The sequence below is a fragment of the Camelina sativa genome, chromosome 2 (assembly GCF_030686135.1).
Source record: "Camelina sativa cultivar CO46 ecotype springtype chromosome 2, ASM3068613v1".
NCBI classification, from domain to species: domain Eukaryota; kingdom Viridiplantae; phylum Streptophyta; class Magnoliopsida; order Brassicales; family Brassicaceae; genus Camelina; species Camelina sativa.
Window position 1 is genome coordinate 590,785 of NC_141881.1, and position 15,951 is coordinate 606,735.

General features: G+C 35.9%; 2 protein-coding genes across 2 annotated transcripts; both read right to left on the minus strand.

Moving 5' to 3' along the window:
• Positions 1-618: 618 nt before the first annotated feature.
• Positions 619-6,245, minus strand: LOC104712198 (homeobox-leucine zipper protein ANTHOCYANINLESS 2). Its single transcript, XM_010429043.2, has 9 exons — positions 5,378-6,245; positions 5,039-5,289; positions 4,820-4,937; positions 4,104-4,724; positions 3,921-4,022; positions 3,621-3,827; positions 2,421-2,595; positions 1,952-2,313; positions 619-1,402 (listed from the first exon to the last, which is right to left on the minus strand). The coding sequence occupies exons 1-9, from the start codon at positions 5,582-5,584 to the stop codon at positions 1,031-1,033; spliced, it is 2,415 nt and encodes an 804-aa protein (XP_010427345.2). The 5' UTR covers positions 5,585-6,245; the 3' UTR covers positions 619-1,030.
• A 3,410-nt stretch (positions 6,246-9,655) lies between these two features.
• LOC104712207 (putative pectin methyltransferase QUA3) lies at positions 9,656-12,628 on the minus strand. Its single transcript, XM_010429055.3, has 7 exons — positions 11,898-12,628; positions 11,558-11,761; positions 11,267-11,477; positions 10,910-11,171; positions 10,440-10,814; positions 10,183-10,278; positions 9,656-10,093 (listed from the first exon to the last, which is right to left on the minus strand). The coding sequence occupies exons 1-7, from the start codon at positions 12,324-12,326 to the stop codon at positions 9,871-9,873; spliced, it is 1,800 nt and encodes a 599-aa protein (XP_010427357.2). The 5' UTR covers positions 12,327-12,628; the 3' UTR covers positions 9,656-9,870.
• Positions 12,629-15,951: the final 3,323 nt, after the last annotated feature.

A 15,951-nucleotide genomic window follows, 5' to 3' on the forward strand; every position in this document is an offset into this window, starting at 1 on the left:
AAATTCATAAAATATAAATATACCGTGATAGATTGAGGTTTGAGCCAATCGGGTCTTACGGGCTTCAATTTTTTATAACAACTTAAGCCTCATTGGGTAACAAAATAAGTAGTGGGTCCTAGAGATTACCATAGGCCCATAATTCGAAATCACTAACCTATAAGGAGCCAGGTCTTAAAGATGTTGTTAGGCTTTAAATAAAGCCCATAACTGTTGAGCTGTCGACGCTGTTATAGTCTCTCTCTCGACCGTCGATTCTAGTTTTGACTTGTTTTACATTGTTTTATGCCCGTCTGTGTCTGTTTGCTGCACTTAAAAACAAGAAAACGAATTACTAGAGAAAGAAAAGAAAAGGGAAAAAAAAAACACAACGGAGAAAACGACGCCGTAACGTCTGGTTCCTCGAACAACCACCAGACTGTCATGGTATGACGTGGCGCAACGAAAATGGCGGAATACGTAAGCCCACCACACCATATCATGCAAAGGAAGGAGCCAAGGGATTGCATTAAATGAATTATGTAATATTGCCTGCAAATTACATTTAATGCTCCACGAGAGACACAGCTTTTTCTTTGTTATTTTTCTTTTAACTTGAAACGAAACAGATCCATCCAAAGTCCAACCACACATAATTTTATGTAAAAATGTAACAACATCCCACGGTTCGCGTTTTTGTAACCACAACACACCCCGCGCGTTTGGTTCACTCCCCGTTTTACATTTATAACCAAATAATAATACCCAAACAAAAAAAAAAACAGAAAAGAAAAAGAAAAGGATAAGGGGGTTTCCAACCCCAGTCAATACCCGAACCATCAACTCCTCCACCGTGATCCGACCCGAACCCTTTTATGTCCTGGTCCCATCACGGTGACATAAGGAGTTGGATTTCGCCACTTGCGCGGTTCGTTCTTGACTCGACACCCCCTCCCAAAGTACATGACCTTAAGTTAAAAATTCACAACTCAGTTTAAAAAAGAAAAAGAGAAACACACGCGCTTGTAAACCCCGGAACTCACTCTCAGGCTTAGCTTTCGCACTGTAAAGCGGCTCGAATCTTCTGAACGGTGCATGATATTAAGTTATTAACCGTTTCCACCGACTCAACCGTGAGTTTTGCTGTAGGGAGATTGTTAACAAGGATTTGAAAGGCCACCGTCAAGAGTGACCCACCACCAACGGGTCGTTGTTCACCGTCACCGGAGGAGCCACCATCCATGCCTCCGTCAGGCAGAACAGCAAAACCGGACGGAAGGAGAGCCACGTAGGACGAATCTCCACCGTTCATCACCACATGCATGGCCGGGATGTCGACAGGCGCGTAGACTACAAGCGCTCCAGATGCGTCAATGCATGTCTCCTGAAGTATTAGCATGCTACTCTGATTCGCGTTCATTGCCTGTAGTAGAGTCAACAAAGAAAGCAAAAAAACCAAAATAACCCTTAGCTCGAAGTATCTATTTACGAGAAATTGCCACACTCACCAAACAGTAACGCTTCAGGGGTGAACAGAGAAACAAGTCAAAATAGCTTTCCAGATAACAAACAAAGAAAAAAGTAGGAAGTGGTGAAAAGTCAAAAAATACAGAACCAAAGTAAAGGTCGAAACTGTCCTATTAATATTGACTTTCTAAACCCTTCCAAAAGCTGTGACACTTTTGTTTTCTACTCCTCTATAAATAAACAAATAATATTATTGTAGTGTCATCTTTTGATACCACCCAAATTCCTATATTGTCCTTTCCCAATCCACTCTTTTGTCCGTCATACCACCATCAACCCCAGGGACAAAAACGTCACAATCACCTAATCCATATTCCCCACAAACTACCGAACCAAATGACACACACACACCTAATCAGCTTAACCGGCAACCATATTACATGCACCGATGTTACTACAGCAAGATTCATTCACTAACCGGCTAAAATTGCAATGTTAAACTTACATTGGAACGGAGGAGAGAGACGCCTTGATCTTGACCTTTGGCAATGTGGGCCATCTCCTGCATGGGACCACCGTTGGATAGAATATCCCATTCGCATCTCATCCGTTCGTTCCTCAAGAAATCAAACAGACGCTGTGGCGAAGCCGGGAGCCACACAGACGTGGCTGCACTCAAAACAATCCCCGGAGGCTCCCCTGGATCGTCCACACTCTTACGGGTCATTACTCGAACGTCTGGGTCTACATTTCCGACAGTGAGCTTGCTCCAGTTGTGGACCGACGGCGCAGAGATGCCTGAGCAGAAGTTGAATGTCATACGTTGAGCTAACTTCAGCATGCTTTTCCTACCACCAGGCGTTATAGCTGTGTTTTTTCCAATATATATAATAAGGTTAAAAATTTTGAAACTATAGAGAGATTAATTATTTATGTATAAGCATAATGAGAAGAAGTGTGTGTAAGAAACGGACATGTGTTGTCTTGAGCTGTAACGGAGGAAGACATGAGGACGGCAAGACACTCGCACTGTCTCTGAAGTGTAGCGAGCCATCTTTGCGAGCCAAAACCAAGGCCTGACCGTAGCAATGGCTTGTACAGCTGGTGGATTTGGTTCTCGTCGTATTCTGCATGCTCCACCCACGTGACCTACACAATCCGGAAACCAAAATCCTCATTTAGCACTAATATCAACAACCAAACCGGTCTACTTCAAAGTGTAAGCACTTGCACGATGAGATTGATAAGATCATGTTAATTTTTAGTGGAAATAGTACACGATAAAATTCAAGATAATAAGACAACTGAAATAAATATTATACTATACTATATTTGTAGATGATAGAGACGGGATATACGAGGCCGCATGGAAGAACGGAATAGAAACATGAAAAATTTGATTTATTAAAACGATGATTAAGAAGCTTTTTTCAATACATGCACATATGAAATTAATGTGTTCTTTCCAAAATGCGCACAAATAATTTTGGACAGATGCTTCATGGAATAGAGAGAAAAAAATAGTACTAATTAAATACTAAAAGAAATGAGATTTTCGAATTTAGAGACAGACCCAGTTGTCGAAAACTTGAAATCTAATCCAGAGAATCCGACAGAGAGAGAAGCATCCGGATCCATCAAATTTCAGCAATCTCGGAAGGTTCGGGGAACAAATTTCGAGGAAAGAAAAATGCCTATTCAAATTATTTTTCTTTTCCTATTCTGACATAACATCATATTATATTTTATTTTATTTTATTTTTTGGTATCAAAATAACGTTTGAGAGGGAGATAAATTTAAAAATTAGGAGAAAAAGGACACCAAACAAGGAAAACAAAAATTAAGACTAGAGAGAATAAACTCTGGAATAACAAATTTGGAGAGGTAAGATAAGAAAAAGGAAAAAAAAAGAAATGAGAGTGACAGTGAAGTGGGTGCAGCGAGTAATGGCTAAAAAACAAGACTCATTGATGCTTGAGCTTCTTCGTCTAGTGATCACCCAATCAAAAACCTAGAGATCCTAATTTTCTTCATTTCATTTCTATCGAATTATTCAAAAACCAATTTAATAAACATATTTAGAAAAGAAAAAAAAGATTCCAATATGTTTCTGATCATTAGATAATAATAAATATTATGTAACGCTTTTAGTGTAAAAAAAAAAAGAGTTTACCTTTGAGTATCCATTGGACATATCCTGCACTACACAGCCTGATGGTAATCGTCGGATGACTGGAGAGCTACCGGAGTTTTCCCGGATGGGTTCAATAGATACATCCACCACCGCCCACACACCCTCGGCGTGCTGTTTGCAGAACCGGAGAAAATTAACATTGCGAACCGGTACCAACGGAGACAAGACTTGTAGCTCCGCATTCATCTGCACGTACGTATCAACCGGTTTAGTATAACCAAAAACCAGATATTAAACCGGAATGTGATTGATAATTAAAAGAAGATATTATTAGTTTACCAGCTGAAGTGCACCGTTTATTGTTCCGGCCATCCCACCGGAGATAATGTCGGTGGTTGTGGCTCTTGCGACGTTACACGGAAACATCTCCGTCCACCGGTTCTGTCCAAACAGATTATATATATAATAAATGTAGGAAATATAAATAAAAAATAATGGACCAATAGTAAATTGAAGACTTACGGAGTCCATTAAAGTCTCGACGAGAGCTAAGCTATTGATGATGACCATACCGGAGGTACGAGAAGCTTCAGTAGCTAAACCGGTTGGTTTAGTGGAAGAAAACGTTCTCATGTACTCGTCTTGGTTAAGCTCATCTCTCTCACCGTCTAAGCTTTTAACCCATAACGGTTCTTCACTATGAGCGAGCTTCACTAACTCATCCATGGCAGTTAAAGCCAGCTCCAGCAAAACTGACTTCTGATCAATCCCGTTGATCCCCGTCTGCTGTTGCTGCTGCGGCGGAGGCAAGCAAGCGCCACCGCCGAAATCAGGAGGGAAAGCGAAGTTTCCTCCGTTGTTGTTGGTGCCGACAGCGAGTTCGAGGGAGGAGTTGTAGTGATGGTTGTGGTGATGGCCTAGGAATTTACCGGTGAGGTTACAGACACGATCTAACTCGTCTTTCAAACGAGCGTTTTCGATACGGAGATGGTGTTCTTCGAGAGAGACATCACCGAGCATGGCAGGTCCACCACAGTTGGTGCAGATTGGGTTCCTCATTGCTTCACGAATCGACATGTTCTCATTTCTTAGCTTATCGTTCTCTTGTCTCAGTAATGCGTTCTCGTGCCTCTCTAATTGAGTCTGCAAACCAAACAAAAATTATTTTCATTACAACAACAAATCATTTTTTGGGATTTTAATTTGTTGATTATAATTATATTAATAAAAGCACATACTTTCATCTGAGTGCGACGATTCTGGAACCAGAACTTGACTTGTCTTGTCTCTAAGCAAAGTCTCTTACTTAGTTCCAATCGTTGCTTCTCGTCTGGGTGTGGACACTCTTTGAACATACTGAAATATTAAAATTAAACTCTCAGATTATAATCAGATCGGACGAAAGAGATAAATGAATGATAAGAGAGAGAGTGGGAGAGGGGATGGGATTATATTACGATTCGAGCTCTTGGATTTGCTGAGGAGTGTGTCGGTGATAACGTTTCTTCCTAGGAGGCTTATCAGCGGCGTCTTGATCTTCACCGGAGATACCTTCGACGTTATCACTACCAGATCTGCTCTCATGTTCCTCTTCACGGCTTCTTCTATTAACACTCCCATCGAAATTATCGCCTCCTCCTCCGACGTTATTGTTCCTCATCGATGCTTCTCCACGGTTGTTTGTTCCTCCTCCTCTCTCCGGTTGCTCCTGTCCGAACACAAACCAAAATAATAATTAGGTTTTTTTTTTAATGTAAAATAAATATATTTTTAAGTAGCGGGATACGGCGTCGTACGAGGGCTAGAGAGAGGCCGGAAGAAGCGTAAACAGATTTAGTTAAAGGAGGAGAGAAGAGACTAGCCGCCGCCGCCGCTTGAGCCATAGCACCACCGGGTAAAACGTTAGTAGCGGCTGTGTGGTTGCCATAGCTTAAACCGGAGAGGAGTCTTGCTCCGGTTGAGGCACCACCGGGTGTATTATCAAAGAGACTACCGAAGTTCATCAAAACACACACAGAGATAAAAAAAAAAAAAACACCTATAAAGGAGAATTAAGGGAAGTAAAGATTTCAAGAAACAAGTAAGAGATGGATCGAGAGAACTGAATAAACCAAAAAATGATGATTAGAAGAAGAAGAAACCCAGAAAAAATTACTGAAATGGAGGAGAGAGAAAGAGAACGAAAGCGGAAATTGTATTCAACTTCTCTCTCATGTGCTCTTCGTTCTCAGTCTCTCTCTCTCTCTCTCTTTCTCTTCAGATTAAATGGTTTCTTTCTTTTATTTTATTTTGAGTGTTTCTCTCTTATTGTCTTTCAGAGAGTGATGTGTTGTGGGGAAGGAGGAGAAGAAGAAGAAGATGGGGGTAAAACCCTAGTTTTGAGGTAACTGATGAGAGGGGGGGGGGGGGGGGGGGGTGAAGAAGAGTCTCTCTCTCTCTTCTATATTCACACTTGCATGTCTGATTTTGACTCTCTTTTTTCTTTTTTATAGTTTAATATATATAGTTTTTAAAGACAATGAGAGGGACGGTCATGCCTTTTTATATATATTTTTTTAGATTTTGTTTTCTTCTTTTATTATCTTGGGTCTTTAACTTTTCATTTTTTTGATTAATGCATTTTGACAATTTTTTAGATTTTTTTTTTATAGAAGTGTTTTCATCAATTTTTCAATAGAGTGAATCTAATTTTAAAAAAATCTGATTCAAATCCAAAAAGACCTGACTTTTCTTTTTTTAAGTATTAGATTTTTGTTTTCTTCTTTTATATCTTTCCATTTCATTTTTTTGTTTAATGCATTTTGACAATTTTTAGTTTTCTTTTATAAGTTTTCATAAAGTGAATCTAATTAAAAAAACTCTGATTCAAATCCAAAAAGACCTATAACTGACCCTGACTTTTTTTTATATATTGTCTTTTACTTATTATTATATACTAAAATCAAAGCTAAATCTGAACCAACTAATGACATTTGTTTATTTTAAAATCTTGTAATTTAATACTACTAGATTTTTTTTTATAAAAAGGTAGTGAATTTTAACCCAAAACTGTACTAAAAGTTAAATCTACTAGATATGGTTTCAAGTCCATTTTAAGTATCACCACTTTTCTTAAATTATACTAATATATTATATAGATAATAAAGTCACCTTTGTATGTATTACCCATTTTTAAACAGAAAACTTTTCAAAATAGAATCAAGCCAACCCATATATTGGACCCATTAATTAACCCTTATTTTCTCTGTAGATTAAATGATTTAATTCTATAATAATGAAACACATTTATCAGTTTCGTGTGTTCAAACAATTTTACATAAACAGAATTAAATGAAAGAAGAAAAAAGGAAGTAAAATAAAAATAAAAAGTGAGAAAAAAGAGGATGAGAGAGAGAGAGATGTGGTGTGGACTCTTGGAAACCTTACGAATTCACGAGAGAGACTCTCTCTTTCTTCACCAAAAGAAGAACAAGTCGGTTGACTTTTTCTCTCTTTTCGTAACGTTTTTTTCTATCCCACGCGCCTTTTTCTGTCTACTCGCCCCACACACAACCTTTTTTACCTTATTATTTTCATGAATCCATCATCATATAATTATTGACATGCACTTTTTTAATTTATACTTTGGTATATAAATAGACTATAGAATCTTTTTATTAAGTTGTGAAAGAAGAATCTGCAAATTTTAAGTTGACGACATGAAGAAGCGAGCTTCTCTGTCAACCGAAGGACATTCCATAATTAGTCTTTCTAAGCTCCATTATTGAGCAAAATTGTATGCCCTAAATAGTGTGAGATGATTTGGTAAATTTAATACTAGTAAGTACAATTATTAGATTGATAATGGAGAAAACTTAGCACTGATTAATTGTTACTTACCTTACCTGCCTTGTAGTCTGCACATATACCACTAGCTTTTATGGGATAACGGTCATCCGAATATGTGTGTGTTTGCCATAGTTTATTTAATTAAGGATTATGTTCTGTGTAACGAAAAATACACATTTAATTTACGTATTGGTATTTTATAGTACAAACTACAAAAAAAAACATTGAATAATGCGAAGTTTATGATTCTTCACCAACAACAAAGAAAAAAAAAATGTAACTCGGTAGTCGGTACACTTGGTTGTTTTGTGACTGTTGCCTAAAGGTGTCCGTCTTAAGACAACAACATAGTAGTCAAAACTATGTTCAACATGACTAGTTTATAAGATTTGTTTTGAGGGTAAAAAGAGATATCGGTTTAATTAAACAATCTAGAATGCGGGTATGATGATTGAAAAAACTACTCTCAGACTAGAGACTTTGATAGGAAATGAACACAAAAAAAACTAGTGTTGATTAACTCTGACAATTGACAAATGGCCGAAGCTATGGATGTGACCATTAGGTAGTCTGCATGCAAGAAACCAATGCCACGGGAGGTGAACCCTATATTTGTAACTCCCAGAGTTGTTCGTTAGCAGACAAAGTATTGAACCGTTTACATGATGTTTCTTCGCAAAAAAGGGCCGGATAATACGAAACCTTTTGAGTGAATAGCTCCTCCGTTATAGCCTAGGCTTATAGCGGTGTTCACATGTGACTTCTAAGTGACATGCCACCAAAACTTCATCCCAACAACATCAAATGTAAATACTTATTATAGTGATAAATTCTTAGCGGATCGATCTTCATTTAAAATATCAAGCAAATCGCTCAACACTCAAATATCAAGCAAACATACAAAAACTGACGACAGAAAGAAAAACATACAAAATTAGCTGAGTATTAGTGTTTGTAAAGCTAGAATTAATTGAACCGAATATATGGATCATCGCGCACTAAAAGGGAAGAAGGGAAGTAGTGGATCATATTGGTTTGGTTCGGTTTAGAGCACATGGGAGTGTCGGTTCCACAGAATAACCGATCAGTAAGCTCTCAACACAATTTACACTAGACTTTTCCTATTATCTCATATCAGGTAGACTTTCTTCTTCCATGTTTTCAATTACAAATTACACAAAATAAAATTAAAAAAGTCCTTTGGCTTCTCTTATTGGTGTGAAAAGAAATGAAGCAATTTGGTTTGGTGAATAAAGGTTTGGAAGCAAAGAGGAATTATATTCATTCCACTCTTGGCCTGTTTGATGGTGTAAAGAACAACGTCATTTTCATTGTTGGGTTTAATTTGGTAATTTACCATAAATCATTCAACTTCGACCAGCAGAAGAACTGGATCAAAATTCTACCATAGCTCAGAGTAGAATCCGACTCCAGTACACCAGAGATTACAAAAATATGTTATGAAAAAAACCTAATTTTGCCAGAGTCATACAAAAAAAAAATGGGAGATTCAAACTTTTATCTGAATGTTAACATCAAAATGACCAGACTACAAGACCATATTCATGTGGATATTTCACCCTCATAATAAAATTTGAAAACGATAACAAGAGAATGAATTATATATAGATATTTGTGAATTTACCATTATATAACATTATTGAACATTAGAAAACAAATCAAAGACCATTAGAAACAAAGCAAATACTAGACTTTTCTAACGTGACAATACCATCAAGAGTCACATCTAAATTGAATCCTCTAGTGTCGATGATGTTACGTTCAAACAGATTATAAACGATCAGACTGTCTTGGACGTTATATAGCATAAGATCAATTATTGAGACAACAAATATGGTTCAAAAGAGGACGACGACCAAACCTTTGTTGCATTAATGTCCTCAACTTCTTCTTTTTCCAAACCAATTGGAGCCTTCTTTCTCTCTCACGATTTTTACCAAATTGTGTCTCCCCACCTGAAGTCAGGTACTGAAAATAGAGAAGTCTACTATTGTCTGTTTCTCATCCAAAATCAATCAAACCACAACAATTTTTTTTCTTTTTACTAGAAAATTGAATCATAGGAATTGTCAGTAACAGTAAGTTGGGGTTTTCAGTACATAAATACGTATCCAGGACGTGCAACCTAATACATTGTCTCCAGTACAAAAACTATACGCAGAGTCACATGCATACTTTACTCATGTAGGTCACAAGTTGCTACTAAAAGGTAGACCCAGCACATAAATCACTGACACAACCACGTGTGACCAAGAATTAACATTATCAGGACATTATACGATTGTAATACATATAGAGGCAATGTCACGAACACAAAAATGTATATCATCTGGTTGGTGTCTTAGAGACAGACAGATGGAGGCTGGAGAGAAAGTGACAGTACCTACATGCCTGAGAAGTGCTTCTTCTTCTCCTCTTTTTTTTTTTTTTTTGCGTGTCTTCAGTGGGAGTTTGATGGCAATTTCCAGAGAGATTTGGTTGCAATAAGAATCTTCTCTCTTCCATGGGATTCGGGTTCTTTCTCGTGTATGGAAGAAGACCATCTTACAGCATGAGCCATTCGTGCCACTTTGTCTAGCACCTCAGGAGAGTCTCGGATCACAACCTTTCCTTCTGGACGCAATATTCTGTCCATCTCTACCATTAGATCTACGAGGCTACACCTGTATGCATATTAGACAACCCAGTTTAGGCAAACCGGATAAGCCAGGGACCGTGTTAGCAAACGAGAAAGGTTTTACGTTGGTTATACCTCGATTTGCTTGAGTCTTGTCGTTTTATTAGTGATTCAATTCCTGATACGTGGATGAAATCATACGTACGAGGATACGTTGAAAAAGGTTCACACCTGCAAAAACCAAATAATAGGGTTTTAACTCTAAAAAGAATTGTGATATATAAGATAGTTCAATCCTAGATGCTGGCAAAGACTAAGAACAGAACAAGAGAGATAATAATATATCAAAGTCTATGCTTTGATCAAATATATAAACAACAAAGGTGACTAACCAATCATGGTAAACACCGATGAGACCTCTGTCATAAATCACGTCAAGAGTTAATGGCTTCCGAGCTGGAATAACATTCATAACCCAAACAGGTTCAGATGCAAGGGCTGCAGCAAAGCCTCCGAAGAATGCATTCATGTCCATGACATTGCGGACAGCTGGAGATTTAATCTCCAAGTTCAGAGAATCCTTGTAATAAGCAACTCGTCTTGCCCACCGCCTTGCATCTGCTTCAAACACATCCAACCCGTTTTTCATGGCAATTGCCCTAGAAGGAACTTTAGTAAGCCTTTCCGGCCACTTGGAAATAGTTCCCAAAGCAAATTCTCCTTTAACGGACGATGGCCTGGTAACACACTTCTTCAATTTATAATACCTGAAATAAGGATTAAAAAACAATGACTTCAATTTTCAATTTTACATGATTTCATAACAGGTCATCCACAAAAGTACACGAAAAGAAAATCTCACCATGCATCACTTGGTGGAACAGACTCATCACACAACTCGAGCCCAAACTCATTCTGGCTGGGCAGACATGAATCTCCAACAGGCTTCTTCCAGATGACAGTGTTTCCATCGACCGCAATCAACTCATAGCACAAAGCTCTAGCTACCGCCTGAAGATCAGCCCATTCTTTGTCTTGTTTAGGCCATTGTACAGGTGGGCCAGAGATTACAAGATATCCTCCAGGGCGCAGTAACCTATCTACTTCGATGAAGTAAGTTGCATCTACAGACGAATCACCAAGCAAGATAAGAATAATTGCTGCTACAAAATGGCAACACATACGAGATAAGAAGAGTTGCACAACCCAAGAGACTCACTGTAAGCGGTAAAAGGAATCAAGCATCGGGAACAATGCATCAGGTCAAAGGAGTATGCAGGAAAAGGGAGTCTACGAGTGCCAAGCATGGCTACAAATGCAGGAACTCCTCTTTCCAAGGCGAATTGAATTTGCGATTTATGTGAATCTCTTGGAGCAAATGAGAGCGCTAGAATGCCTTGAGATAGTAGAGTGCCTCCGAAACTTGCTACCTACAATGGTATTGTAACAATGTTACACAGAGCAAAACATGTATAGTAAAACAAAAAAGACTTGTAACGATGATTCTTACCCCGCATCCCATGTCAAGGGCAGTTCGCAGAGTTCCACCATTAAGAGGAATATACTGAGCAAGTTTCTCAATGTATTGGCCAGCTCCACCAGGGAACATGGTGCCACCGCCTGGGAAAGTGAAGTATTCCCCTTCCCTTTTCATCCATCCTTGGTGACCTTTCCGGTCAGCAATTTTATTATATGGCATGTTTGCATGCCAGATCTACAAAAAGTTTTCACACAACCACCATTAACACAGCTAAGCCTAACACCAAGAAATCGAACTATACATCTCAGTAGCAAGCAATTCCAAGAACAGAGCCAATAACTATAATTCGAATCTAAGATTCAATGATCACCTTGTGAAGGCTCTGAGGCCAAGGAACAGGGATTTTATAACCTTCTGGCGGAGGAATCAAGCAGAGAGGAGTCTCCTCAGGCAAGGGACAATGTCTCTCCCTATAGAAATTCATCTCTCGACTAAGCTGACTATTCCTCCTTGGATCCTCACAAGGCATGTGAGCAACTGCCTCCGCCGGACAATACTCGATCGGCTGCAAATGCTGACCAGCTTCAACCAAAGTCACCAATCTCTGCCGCTGCCTCGGATCTGACGCCGTCGATAGAAGCAGCGTTTGCCTACCAGAAGCCGCCATGGAATCGCCGAGAGGAGTGAACAAAAGGACGAAGAAGAGAAGCACGATACCGAAGAAAGCAGCGGTTACGATGTCGAGGAGACGCCATTGACGAGGGTTACGCTTCGATGCAGGTAGACTCAGGTGCCCCATCGCTTCTCTCTCTCAGCTTCACACGCACTCGCAAAACCAGATCAGATGCAAATCTTTAAGGGTTTTTATATTATCAGATTTTTTTTGGAGATCTGAAGAAATTGTCGGCGATTATTAAAATATATTACTAGTAATCCTTTGTGTGAGAGTCAATCAGATCAAATCCCATATTTGTTAATCTCAGTGCTTTAGTAGCGGTCTAGTGTGTGTATGGCGAAGCACGGTGGTGGATACTGGATACGACACTGCTGGGCTCTTTCGATACATAAATTTATTTAAGAATATTTTAGTGGAATGTTTTTTTTTTTTCATAGTTGGTTATGGAGTAGTTATTTTCTTATTTGGGCCTAAAATACAATTTGGGCCTTACTATATTCGAAAGTCCACGAAAATTTATTAGTGGATCGTTCTTTCACGGTCCAAAACAATGTGACGATAACATGCATTATACAAATAATAGGGCCACACATTTGATTAATCCCCTATTTAATATTTCAAAATTACATGATTTTTTTGTAAATTAAATAATAGATAAATATATATATATATCACTTTTTGGTTATAGATTTATAACATTCATGATTTAGGTGTATCATAATATACAGGTTAGTTTGATTTTTGGTAATTAGGGATACTATGCATTTAGTTAATTATAGTAACATATAAAATCAACTATAGGTAACATTTAAAAAATAAGAAAATATTTCAATCTAATTAAAACGAACATATATGATTCTTCTTTCACTTTTATTTGATTTTATATTTAAATTATTATATAATATATTTCGTTAATAAAATTTATTATTTTTTCTGCATATAATGTAATTAAATTTTTTTTAAACAGACATATATTGCTCAACTGATGAATTAAAAATGTATAAAATATCTCAACCACATTGCCTAAGAAAACTAGGCAAAGATTCAAAGTCATACTAGAAAAAATGACTAAAATAATTCTGAATACAAATGAGTATGAACGGACTTTGATTTATCACACATTGAAATAATACTATAAAGTCATACTTCAAAGTTATACTATTAAAACCTATATAAATTGTTCAATTAATAAAAAATTCAAGCTTTAATAATATTATTCTTTTAAAAATATCTGTTCAACTAAAATTTTGATTCTATAACGAGTAAAAATTTGAATATTTAAATTCAACTTCATATATTTCTTTTTTTTGGGTTGTATAATTTTATATATTATAATAAAAAAATTAAATAATTTAATTTGAAGTATTTAAAAATAGTTTAATTTTATATTTTTAAGAATATCATAGATATATGATAGATCAAAAATTTACAATTATAAACACTCTAATTTGATTCATTATAGCACAAGCACACACTCTGAGGATCTACAAACCGCACACACTCTGATTTGTTACTCTAATTTGATTCATGAACACTCTAATTTGAAATTTCTTGAAATTTCTTATAAACACTAAATCAATCTGAAAATGGGACAAAGTTTTTGATCACAAGACATTACTAAATCAATCTGAAAATGAAAATGGGACAAAGTTTCTGAACACAAGACACTAAATCAATAACAATCAAAGAGTAAAGCAGTGTGACTTACTTAGTTAAGTTTGTGTCAGACAATAATGCCAAACTCTTAGCATACTTTAATATTGCGTGCTTTTCTAAGCTGTATAACCAAAATCAAACACCAAATCTTGTATAAAAAGATTATAGCTTAGAAGGAAAGATTTATATCATAAAAAGATTTATACCTAGTTTCTACCATAGCAAATTCCTTCAGTTTGTCGCTTAATGAATAGAGCATTTCTTGTTCAATCAGCTTGGTTGTTGAAAGATCTATTCTGAACCTAAGCCTAAAAATGATAGAGTGTTTATTTTGCACATCTAAAGCTTCCCATAGCTGTATAACCTATCAAATTTTATATAGGCAAAATAATCAATTTCTATTTAGAATTTATATACAAAAAAATAAATTAAAAATAAATCAGAACTACCTTAGTCGAGGCGTACATTATCCATTAGTCGAGGTGTTCGTCATTGTGATCAAATACTATATATAAGTACTTATTAATTTGCGGCTCATCTCATAATTGAAATACTTATTTGAATTTATGATTTAAATAGAAGTGGAGTCGGTTGTAAAATCACCTTCAACGTGGAGAGTGGGAGAAAAATCAGCGTTTTATTTTTATTTTTATTTTTTCAGTTGTGTGACAATTTCTTTTAACTAGAAAAACTAAAATCTGATGTGGCAACATTTAATTGGCCAAGTGACTTGTATATGGGATTTAGAGAGCTTGCATGCACACTGTTAATAATATTTGAAACTAATTTTGTTTTTATTCTTTCATAATGTAATAGCACAGGCCAACATTTTTTCTTTAAATTATAATATAATAATAATATTTATTGTTATATTTTTAAAAACAAACAAAATATTTTGTTTGAGATAGTATTATTTTTAATATTTCAATTTTCCATATAATTAATTAGAGAGAGAAAATAATATTTTTTTGGAAACTAATAATTATTTAAAATATTTTCTTTGTTTAATATTAAAATCATAATTTACTTTTATTAAAAAATTTTAAACATTTGCTTAAGACAATGATGGCAAGACAATGCAATTTTTAACACTTATAGTAGAATTTATTTTATTTTTTTCATCCATATAGTAATTAATAAGATTAATAACGGTCATGTCTTAGTTGTAGAGGCCCGTATGCAGTCATTCATTTTATATTTATATACTTGAACAATAATAAATATAATTAGTTGAACAATATTTATATACTTGAACAATAATAATTATATATATATTCTTAATAGAGTGTGTAGCTTATGCTTATGAGAATAACACTGTCGGATTTTGTATTTTCTGAAGTTTGAAAATGTGTGGTTAATGTTTTTCATTGTTTGCAAACATATGTGTGTATGCTTGTATACATTGTTCATCAAGCAAATCATCATAATTAATCACTTCTTCTCACATTTGAAAATTCAAGGCAATTCAGGAAACTTCGAATCCAACACTTCTATAAATATTATATTCAGTGGCGGAGCTAGGAAATCATTACATCATAATCAAAAAAAATTATTGGGGTCAATTATGTGATTTAAAAATTTTACCAGGGTCAATTGTACTATTTTACATGGTCAATTTGAATTTTTTCTTAAAATTTCAGCCAAATTTTAAGAAGTGTTAAATTTTCGGTTAGCTTTCATTTCCAAACCAAACCTGATCCTATTCTCAGCTCATATTTAATTTACTGATTATTAATTAAACCTATTCTCAGCTCATATTTACTGATTATTTAATTTTGTTATCATATTAGGATATAACCATTGGCTATAGAAGCTGAAAATATCTTCAACTTTTTTGGAAATTGATTTCCAAATTTCTTAAAGATCAATGTATCTAACACATTCCGTTGTGTGTAAAAGGTTTGTGATAAATTTCATGGTAGCCATTCACACGTGCTACGTGTTATCGGAGCGCCTGTTTGAGAGTCGGATAAACAAAATTTAGTACTAGTAATCACTAAAATTGAAATTGATTTAGATTTCCATTTCCAGCATATCTCTTTAATTACTAGTAGAAATCCTCTGTTGTCAATAGTCGTAAGCGTGTTTAGGT

Bases quoted from the DNA above. Each gene is read 5' to 3' on its own strand.
- LOC104712207 (XM_010429055.3), bottom strand. From the start codon at position 12,326: ATGGGGCACCTGAGTCTACCTGCATCGAAGCGTAACCCTCGTCAATGG. The intron at 11,172-11,266 runs GTGAGTCTCTTG...ATTCGTCTGTAG, and splicing joins GATTCCTTTTACCGCTTACA to ATGCAACTTACTTCATCGAA. The intron at 10,279-10,439 runs GTTAGTCACCTT...TGGTTTTTGCAG, and splicing joins ATCGGTGTTTACCATGATTG to GTGTGAACCTTTTTCAACGT.
- LOC104712198 (XM_010429043.2), bottom strand. From the start codon at position 5,584: ATGAACTTCGGTAGTCTCTTTGATAATACACCCGGTGGTGCCTCAACC. The intron at 4,938-5,038 runs GTAATATAATCC...TTAATATTTCAG, and splicing joins CAAATCCAAGAGCTCGAATC to TATGTTCAAAGAGTGTCCAC. The intron at 4,725-4,819 runs GTATGTGCTTTT...TTTGGTTTGCAG, and splicing joins ATCGTCGCACTCAGATGAAA to ACTCAATTAGAGAGGCACGA.